The following is a 10,800-nucleotide window of genomic DNA, read 5'->3' on the forward strand; positions in this document are numbered from 1 at the left end:
ATGGGGTGCGGGTTCTGAGGGGGGCAGTCGGAGGCAGGACGTGGGTTGGGGTTGGATGGGTGGGTGGCGGGGGGGAGACAGGCACGTGGGACTTGTACTCACCGTGCGGTTCCCTACTGGGTCTTTGGCGGCACTTCGGCGGCGAGTCCTTCACTCACTCCGGGTGAAGGATCTGCCGCCGAAAACCCGGAGTGAGTGAAGACCCCCCCTGCCGCCGAGGACCCGGTAGGGAACCGGTTCTTAGGATTTTGGTAGTTCATCACTGGTTCTTCTCCCAAACAAACTAATCCCGTCTCATGGGTGTGGTGTTCTATTTTTAGGGTGTTTAAATGGAAAAGGCCAAGCCCAGACTGAAGATGGAAAACCTGACAAAGTATTGCTCAGCCAGATGGAGGAAGTGTATGCTGCAATTCCTATCAGGCTTCCAGAAACCAGCATGCATGTGCAAAAGCTGTACCAGGACTGGCTGGAAGGGATGGACTCCAAGAAGGTCCAGGAAACTCTGCACACCAAATACTGTGCAGTAAATCAAACAGCAAGCAGCATGGATATCAAGTGGTGACAAATCAGGCTTACAAAAGATGAAAAAACTTGCATAGGTTACTTATGAACTCAGCACTGGAAACATTCTATGCAATTGAGGATGCTATGCACTAGCCAAGTGTATGACCAGTACACTTTCTGAATTGCGGAATATTACTTACTTAAGCAAAGAACCATTGCTCAATTTTTTATTTTGAATGCCTTGGTTCCCTACAGGGTCTGTTAGACTCTTATTGTGCTTGACCTCCTGCATATTTGGGACTTCCTTGTTTAGTTAAGGTCTGATCTTGCAAGGTATGGTGAGCACCTTCTTCTAGGTGTACAATGCCCTTGACTCGGAGTGAAGTTAATGCAGGTTGAGGATTCTCACCACTTTTACAGAACTGGCACCCTCAACCAGGAGCTATTGTAATCCTTATGTATGTGATTCCTTTCACCAGGCAAGAACAGCCACCCTGGTTAGAATTGTTGTGTTAAGTGTACCGTAATTTAGAACTCTTTTTGCCTTGTTAACCAAAAAATGAGGATTTTACACAAAGCAACCGATGAAAAATGTAATTGAAAGATTTAATTGACTCCTTCCACCCCTGCACAAAAAAAAGGTTTATTCACTTACCAAAACATTGGCAACAAGCTTCCTACAGACACACTAACCACAAGGGAGAACATTCTGATATAAATGGAATGTCTTTAATAATACTAAATGGTTGTAATACAGTCCTTTCATTAAGGATTTTTGCTAACAGGCTGGTTTGTACAAATAGTTAAACCGTGTTAATCTCTCTCTTCAGAAACTTTCATCGTGAATTAATCTTTTCTGTAACTTTTATTTTCTTTTGTCTGACTTGTTTATGAACGTGAGATATGGTGACCCCATCTGAAGACAGGCATGATGTCGCCATGTGCCCTGCAATCTTCACCCTACATCGGTTCTACGCTAGACCTCAGTCCTGATTTACAATACCTCTGCTACTCCATTTCTGGCTAGTCCTGAGCATACACAGTGTCAGATTGAATCCAGAAACCAGATAAATTTGTTGAGTGCCTCTAACTAAAATCTTAATTTTGGAACATTCTTGAACTGATAAGAATATAATGTAAATTGATAGTGCTAGTTTGGGGGCATTTTTACGTACATTACATGGCTGCTTAATTTAACAAGCTTAAAAAACGGTGCTTGATGGATGTAACCTTCTCTACAGCCTCGCAGTTCAGGGAGGGATGTTTAAGGATGTGATGTGAAATTCCAGCCATTACAAGGCTTCCACCAGATTTCATAGCAGCCTCATGCTTGTTTTGATTAGTGGCTCTCTCAAAACTGGAATGATTTCAGCTTTCACATTTTATTGAGAAAATATGAATGGGGTTTGTCATGATCTCAGGAAATGCATGAATGCAAATCTTGTGGATTTCTTAATATCAGTTACTGTACTTGTATGTGCACAAAGCTAATAATACAAGATCTCGATTAAGTATATTTGAAATCAGGATCTACCCTTGGAATGTGGGAAGTGAGGCATTCAATGCTTCCAGTCTTCTTTTTTAATAAAAATAAACTAACAGCAGAGTCGATCATATTCCTGTTGGAGGCAAATACGAGTTTTTGACTTAAATAGGAGTAGGCTCAAAACGAGGAGGGGAAAAAAAGGGTGCTGAAATATGTGGACTTGCTGGAAGGGACAACTGATTTAAAATGAACTTGTTGATGTGGTTGCAGGTTTCATCTAAGCTTCCTTTACTTTAATAATACTTTATTTCAATGCAAAAGGCATGTGGATCTGACTTGTATGGCTACCTGCATGCAGAGTAAGCCTTCAGGTTTGTTTGGTTTTTTAATAAAATGTTACATTTGACGCAATAACTGAACATCTAGAGAAATCTACCTCTGTGCTAGGAAAAGAGTTTGGAGCAGCAGGGAGATCCTGGAAAACCTACACATCCAAAAAATTTTTTAAATTGTCTGTTAAAGAATGATCTGTGGATTACACGAAGCTTGTGAACATCTTCAGTACTTGAAAGTAACATGACCCCTTCAGTTTTAATTTCTTGATCTATTCTGATATCCCCAGAACCCTTCAATGGAATTACATTGTAATTAAGTTTTATTGTTCTAAGTTAGTATATACATATATTTTTATATGTATATATGGCTTAAAACTGGTTGATATGTTAATTTATATATATAGCTTCAGTTCTGTGTACAGTTTGTTTATTTTTGTAAAGGAAAATGTGGATATACTTGACAATGTGAAAAACTGGTTCTCAGTTTAAATTTTTGATTAAAATTTAGTTCTTCACTATGCTGTGAAAGAACTATCTTCCTGTGGGAATCTTTAAGTAAATCTAGAGAGTAAGAACAGCTCCATCTCATTGGCAGCTGCCCATCACTGAACAAAAACCCTCTCTGCCATTTTGCTTGCACACACATGCCTGTTTCATTCAATAGATTCTCTTTCCATACTTGAGTTTCCACAAGAACAGTATCAGATGAGACAAGGCTGGCTGTAAAATACTAGTTGTTCTTTCCCATTATATAAAGGGAAATTAAGAAGATCATCAGATTAAGAATTCACTTTCTTTCAGCTTCTCAATTTGAAATGCTCTGCACTTAAAAAGTAGCGGTGTAACAATCTCTTAGAACTGTTACATGCCACAACATCTCTTTAAAAAAAGAGTGCATTTTGAATGCTCATCCAACAAATAGCTGTAGTGGCTACATATAGTATCATTAGGTGTTCTATAATTAGGGATTGTGGGAGTTTTCTGATTTCTTTTCAGTGTTTAATTTTTAGAAAAATTGAGACTATTTTTGGAATAAAAAATCTGATTTTATCATTTAAAAAAAAAATAGTTTTCCATTAACTGTCAGTTTGTGAAACATTCAGGAACCTCCTCCGCAAAGTTTAACATTGCAAAAATCATAATTTTTCAGTGTTTTTCAGAGAATCTCTAAATTTTTTGCTTCATTGAGGTTTCAGCTTAAAACTGGAAACCCTTATGATTTTAGGTATGTTGGGAATGCTCATCAGGTATCTAAGATCAGATTCTAGCCTTTACGTCTACATTAGGAAAGTTACGCCGTGTTGACAATGGGTGCAGCTAGCTAGTTTCTGAAACTGTGCTGAACATAATGTAGTCCTGTCTACACTTGCAATTAAACTGTTTTGCAGCAGCAGTTTATTTACATTTGTTGACAGCACCCTGAATCACCAATGTGTAACGTTCCTAGTGTAGTCACAGCCATAGTGCTTTACTTCTCAGTTGAATGTTGTGCTGGGACAATTCATCGCTGAGTACAAAACAATGTGGGGTTTTGCTGTGGATTTTTTTTTTTTTTTTTTTTTTTTTTTTTAAGGAAAACTAAATCTGTGTTTAAAAATCTTTGGCAAAATGAAAATGCTAAACTGTATTTGGAGGTTGTCTTTAATGCCATAAAATATCCCAGACATTTAATGTACTGGTAGTGAGATGAGTTGTATTATAGTATTCGTCTGAGGTCTCTAATGGGAAGGGTAAGTGTTGTAAAGACATCTTGCCAAGACCTCAGAAATAAGAGAGTTTGCCTCTTAGCAGCCATTGCGCCAATGTATTTTTGTTTGTTCACAATACTTCAAGTGAATACGATCTGGGACTATGATAGCTAATAAATACATGTCTGTACACAGCTCAGCAGCTTCAACTGGATGATATTTGGATAATGTTCAGTTATCTAAACTCTGGTGCTTTGTATTTCAAAAGGAGCATGAACTTGAATTGCCCTAATAAATATCTTTGAATCTAATTTTGTGGTGATTTTGTTTAGTTACATACATGGGCCTCATCTTATTCCAAGGTGCATATTGCCTCAACACAGACACCCATCTCTCTGAAAGCTTAGCAGCTCCACACAATGTACTTCCTACAAATGTTTGTTTTTAAAATGTTTTGAGATGGTCATTAACCTAATGTGAGGGGAGGAGACTGTCCTTCCATGTCCCTTTCAGAGACCAGAGTCTGAGTGAGCCCATATCTCACTATCCTGCCAGCCCCTCCCCAGGGCTGAGTGTGCTGATTGTCCAAGGTTGTTGGTCCCGATCAGTCTGGCGAATGAGATACCAGCGCCACTTTTCTTTAAGCTTATTGCACAGTCATTAAACTGCCGAAAGGAAAATAAATGTTCCTCATTTAGAGTTGCCTTTGGACACACGGCAATAACAATACTTTACATCCACTGTTGATAAGACATCTGGACTAAAACACTACCAATTCTTTCCAGTCAAAGTATGCAAGCAAAAACCTTTCAGCTAATTGTAGGAAATGTTCAGTTACCCTCACTTACTATAGTACTGAGTGACTATGTAAGCCAGCCAGATGGCTCCTGTGGGGTTCCTAACTTTGAAAACCATTATGGGGAACAAACTGGTAAGTAACTGATTATACTGTAGCATCAAGTACCTACACTGTAGTCAGTTCATTTAAAGCACTTGAAAGCAAAGACTTGTACTCTGATTCTGCAACTAAGGAATTTGTTGTATAATCCATCTCCTGGGAGCAGAATTGTGCTCCAGAAGCCAAGATTTAATTTTCAAAATAAGTTTGTAGCCATCAAGATTGGGAAGGAGCTTCCCAAACATGAGACAAATGTAACTTTCTGCTTTGTTTTCCTGAGTCTGTAAACCTCCAAGGGCGGTTTCTTTACAAAATTGTTCTCGGAACCTACAGTGTGAAATTCATCCTGGTGTGGGAGATGCGACAAAGGGCCAGATTTTTAAAGTTATTTAGTCACCTAAAGATTCAGATAGGGGCTTACTGGGATTTTCAAAACCACCTAGGTGCCTAACATCCATTGTTATCAGTTAGGTGTTTTTGAAAATCCCACTAGGTACCCATCTGACTCTTTGGGCAGTTAAATACCCTTTGCACCTTTTAAAACAGTTGGTGGGGTTACCTGGGCAATGTAAGGGAAAGGAAGGGAACTGCCTGCAGAAGGGAGGGCTCTGCATCTATGCACTATGGAACTCTCAGGTCACCCCAGCATAAACTGGCTGGAAATAGAGAGCAGGTGAGGGGATCTCAGCTTATGTGGCGCCAATGACTCTAGGGAGTAGTCTCCATGCAGAGTTGCAGCTTTTTAATAGGTGGTTTTTAAACCAAAGCAAAAGCTGGTCTGGATCAGGAGCGCCGCCAGCTTTTCTGCCGCGGAAGGTCCCGCCCCGAAATGCCGCCCCCCACAGAGGTGGCGGACGGTCCCGCCGCCGAAATACCGCCGCCCCCCAAATTGTAGTGCCCTAGGCGCCTAATGGGTTGCGCTGGCCCTGGTCTGGATACTCTTATCTTGGTTTAGTTTAAGTCAGTTAACAGCAGCTTTAAACTGCAATACGTTACAGTTAAACTGAACTGTGTGTGCTCACAGTATAATTAACTCATGCAAATCTGTGTAGAGAGGCCTAACCCCACCCCACCAGTGTCCAGTTAATGGACAATAACAATAATAGTGACTTTTAAAGGACACATTTAGAATGTAGTATAAAATTTGACTAAACTGCTCTTAAAAAACTAAAATTCAGCTTTTGAGTAAAAGGATTTTATATAATTAGGCATCACACTATACCAGATTTAAACAAAACCCGTTTAAAATTTAAGGGCTGAATGTATTAGGTGAAATGAAACAGCAAAATAATTTGTATAGGAACCATAAAAACACGGTGCAGTGTTTATTTAAAGTTTTTATAAAGCACAAATATTACCCTATTTGGTATCAGAACGTGAAGAATAATGTGATAGTGCAGGGCATATATGAACAATCTTCTTTAAAAGAGATTGTCTTGCAAAAAAGTCACTACCAACAGATGTATTTATTTATTCAGCCCCTTTTATTTTGTTATGTAACGTCTTCCAACTTCGGAAATAAGCACTTACCTGCTGTGCCAGTATCTGTAATGATTTTTTTAAAAAAGAAAGCTGGCAAAAATACCGCGAACAAATAAGGTTCTACCGAGATTTGAACTCGGATCGCTGGATTCAAAGTCCAGAGTGCTAACCATTACACCATAGAACCAGATGGTGGCAGCAGTCTCTGTTCTACTGGCTAATAACAATTATTGGCTCATTGTGCAAATCTGTGTCACGTTTTGCTCCCATTCGTTAAAACAGAGGTTCTTTGCGAGAAAATGTATCTGACTAAGTATAGACTTTATTCTTCGCTAAATCTCACTCCTCCTCACCTGTACAATATGTTGGTTGCACTGATCAGTCTCTCTCACACATTCAAGTGGCGAGGAACGTGCCTCAGACTGCAGCTTTGATGGTTAAAAAAAAGGCACAGCTGTCTCCTGTTTTGATACATTGTGCTGGGCATGCAAAAGCAGGTGCCCGCTGCATTGCTGACGCAGCATTTCGAACGGAACGTGCATACCAGCAGCTGACCCGACGCAACCAACCCGCTTCTGATGCTTTAAATAAGATTTGTGGGGCTGTTTCACTGGGTGCTTTTATTATAGACTATTATAGTTCTAGATAACATTGTAAAGCTAAAATGTGAATAACAAAAGATAATTCACAGATAGGCCCAACACAGTTAAAGTTAGATAATAAATACGTCCTTTTGCAATAGTTAGGATTACTTGCATTTCACTATCGAAGGAGCAAATGATTCTTGCCCCATAACTCAGACACACTCCAGAATTCTTCTAGCAACGTTATAATGACCTCACACTACAAGCAATTACTAGCTTTAGCTTACATTTGAAGGTAATAACAAGAATCACAAGAAAATAGATATAGATATGGCTATAAACACCCTGCAGTTTGTTTTGTCCTTTAAATCAAATTTCCTTTCCATTCATTTTCCAGTGACATCCAATACATGTATAATATTCAATGTATAATGTGCTATAACGTGCCTCTTTTTGTCGTTTTAAATATATTTTCCAATTAAATCCACGGTTTTTATATTTACTTGGCAGTAAAGAAAATATAATAAATAAAATATGAAGACTTATAGGTTCCATTGAAATAATATTTATATACTTAATATAAGAGTATATTTATTGGCAATATTTAGTACAGAAACTAAGTCATACAATAAAACCTGGAAAAAAAAGTCTAGGTTCCACCGAGATTTGAACTCGGATCGCTGGATTCAGAGTCCAGAGTGCTAACCATTACACCATGGAACCACCTGACTATAACTTCAGAATTGATCCTATTGAGGTAATATCATGTTTTTTCATAGACAGTTGTGTTATTTTTCCCCTATGTAAAATTCTACATATTAACTACGTCCTGAAGTAATCCAGCAGGATTTACTTCAATAATAAACAAATTCTTTTAAAAAAGAGCCTGGAAATACATAGCATTTCTGTACTGCTTTCCTAGGGCTGACACTGATGCCTTTTTTTTTTTTTTAAAATTCAGCAGATTGCAAAATGTATAAGAAATTCCATCGAAAAGTAGGCAATTTTGCACGATTTGCTTTAAATTATGAGTTTTACATTTTTGCCTACGTGTTGCGTTTTAGTCCACATTATTTATGCTTATTTTTTTCCCTTCTGTGCAGTTTAGCTGGACATATTTAATGTTGCAGTTTTGCTTGCCAAGTAGCAGTTTTGCTATATGTTACCTGTAGCATTTTACAATCCATTAGGCGTTCCATGTTGTATTATGTATTGTAAGTGGCTTCTAAAGATTTCCCTCATCCCCCCTCCCATTTTATTAATACTGTTGATATTGTAGATTTTCTTTAGTAACCTAATTTCAGTAAGAAAAAAAAAACACTTTGGAAAAATCACAAACTGAATAATAAATTACTTACCCCACAATCTCTTTGGAATTATTCCTAATTAAGGTACCCAATCTTCAACCAGATGTGGGAGGGGGAGGAATCCTGCAAGATGCAGCTCTTTGGGATCCATGTTTCAGAGCAGATCCAATGACAAGATCAGAGCTTACCAGAGCCAATCCTCACAGCTGCTCTCTAGTCTCATTAACTTCAGCCTCTTGCAGGATCAGACTCTAAAATAAAAGAATGTAAGTCAAATAACGAGTATTAATCATAATAAATTATTGGCAGTAAACATGTAGAATCAGAGTGAATAGTTGTGAATAATAACCCATGCCGCAGTTTACTATGATAAAGAGAAAAATAAAAGATTAAACAATAACACTGAAACATTAGTCTGGCTATCTGTTTTGTTTGTTGGTTTTTATTCTGTTTTTTCAATGCTTAACACAATAGATCATCCGTAAAGCCTCTGTGTGCAACGAACTACCATTAGTACTCATCATAATTAATCATAGGCTCTTTGTGCATTATTATTTATTATTATTATTATAGCTGAAGTAATGGCCCATGAAGTACTGTTGTAGATACAAATATATTTTCACTACATGAGTATTATACAGCAATGACTTTATTGTCCCTTAAATCAATAAATAATATCACAACATATTATTAACAATGAATAATAACTGATAGGTGTATGCCCCCAAAACAGTTTTTGAGTAAATTAAGTGATAGACTATTGCCCAACGGAGCATTCAGGTGAAATAACTTTAGCTTTAACATAAGTATTGAAAAATGTCACTACAATAAATCAACACATTTTTAAAGGAGAAAAAAGGTAAATAGCAGAGGATGGTTTCGATCCATCGACCTCTGGGTTATGGGCCCAGCACGCTTCCGCTGCGCCACTCTGCTTCACGGCGTTAAGCAGCCACCGATAGCCCTTAGAATGTCATATGTCTAATTAGTGTGATTTCTTTTCTCTTTTGCTGGCGATGGTAGCAAGCAAAACTTGTCAAGAACTTTTCCATCTCAGCAGCATGCTTCCACCCGCCCTCCCCACACAAATATGCTCCCCCGAAATGTCCTGTGCAATGGTTGGGTTACAAATATTCCTCTACTCAGTAAAGTTGGAGCTTCTAATGTCTCCCTCTGATATGCCAAAATGGGATGACCATGTCTATTAGGTGAGTTTATCTGCATCACAGCTTGCACAGACTAGCAATAAACCCAGAGATTTCCCTCTTTCCCCAGTTATAAGGGAACCATGACAAATGACACATTTTCAAATCTATTTTTTGCAGTAACAAACACTGGGACAATATTTTCCTCCCCCAAGCAGAGGGTAGGGAAAGCACAATGCAGTTATGTGCTCATTAGGCCCAAAGGGGAAAATGTTGGTTCCCTAGCATGTTCCTCTTATGGGCCCATGAAAATACAGAAATCTGTGGTGGTCCCAGTCCCCTATGCAGAAATGAACCATTAAATAATTATTATGAGGTGACTTGATCACATTTACAAGTACATATGTTGCCCCTTTTCACTCAAGCAACTAACCAAATTTCAGGGCCTTGAGGATGTTCCAGTGACAGGTAGAAATAGACTAAATCTGGTATTTTCTATGAAGAAGTTTTGTTTTACAAAAAACATACAAAGTCCTCTGTCTCTGAAGCAGAAGGAACCAAGAAAAAAAAAAAGAGCATTTTTTTTTAGCCCACAACCCCAGGAAGGGGGACCAGACCGCAAGGGAAAAATATCAGGAAAATTTTGGGGGGGGGGGGGCGGGTAAACCACAGGTACACACACCCCTGACCGGAGCCATATGGAAGGCAGATGCACAGCCCTAGGAAGCTGCGAGAGAGGTGTACCACGCCTGCTGCAGCCCCGACCGCAAGCCACAGGGCATGGCCTCATGGGGAGATCTGTAAAAAGCAACAAATTCAGATTCAGACTAACACGGCTACCCCTCTGATACATGGGGAGATCTGTGTGTGTTGGGGAATTAGGGAGTGGAAGGTTCTGTGTGGGGTCCTGGGCAATTGTGGTAAGGCCGTGAGTGATGGGGCGCTCAGCAGGGGTGGTGTGCTGGCACCTGTGAATTTGTGGGGATATATTGGGGGGGCACTGGGCATAGCAGGTCCAGAGGGTGTTGTATGGGGGAGCTCTATGGTGCGGCATGGGCCCACCCCCAAAAGGGAGGTGCATGCCAGCAGCACAAGCCCAGGCACACCAACGTGCGTCTGGCCATACCATGCATGCTCCATTACCCCTGACTGGCCCCCCTCACCGGCCACTCGCCTCCTCACCTCAGGGCTGGGGCACGAGGAGTAGGTGCGGGAGTGGAGTCCACATGGTGCTTACCTGGGAAGTCTCCTGAGAAGCGGCAAGACGGTCCCAATGTTCTTAAGGTAAAGGGCGGCCAGGAGGCTCAGCGTACTGCTCGCATCCGCGTTCCATATTTTCTTTTCCCGCCTCGCTAGTGCTGCTCGCAGGGC

At 39.8% G+C, this 10,800-nt stretch overlaps 1 protein-coding gene and 3 non-coding genes across 4 annotated transcripts in view; 1 reads left to right on the forward strand and 3 right to left on the reverse strand.

Moving 5' to 3' along the window:
- The window catches only part of NARF (nuclear prelamin A recognition factor), a 29,149-nt gene extending 25,262 nt beyond the window's left edge, over positions 1-3,887 (forward strand). Inside the window, exon 12 of the mRNA XM_026654450.2 lies at positions 321-3,887. Within this exon, the coding sequence (XP_026510235.1) occupies positions 321-562 (242 nt within the window). The 3' untranslated portion in view covers positions 563-3,887. The remainder of the gene's footprint in view (positions 1-320) is intronic.
- Positions 3,888-6,508: 2,621 nt separating this feature from the next.
- Positions 6,509-6,580, reverse strand: TRNAQ-UUG. The gene has a single exon. It is a non-coding gene; the product is annotated as a tRNA-Gln (tRNA).
- Positions 6,581-7,628: 1,048 nt separating this feature from the next.
- On the reverse strand, positions 7,629-7,700 carry TRNAQ-CUG. Its single transcript has one exon. It is a non-coding gene; the product is annotated as a tRNA-Gln (tRNA).
- A 1,448-nt stretch (positions 7,701-9,148) lies between these two features.
- On the reverse strand, positions 9,149-9,220 carry TRNAM-CAU. Its single transcript has one exon. It is a non-coding gene; the product is annotated as a tRNA-Met (tRNA).
- Between the last annotated feature and the right edge of the window lie 1,580 nt (positions 9,221-10,800).

The sequence above is a fragment of the Terrapene carolina genome, unplaced genomic scaffold (genome assembly GCF_002925995.2).
Source record: "Terrapene carolina triunguis isolate 2854851 unplaced genomic scaffold, T_m_triunguis-2.0 Scaffold192, whole genome shotgun sequence".
Taxonomy (NCBI): Eukaryota; Metazoa; Chordata; order Testudines; family Emydidae; genus Terrapene; species Terrapene triunguis.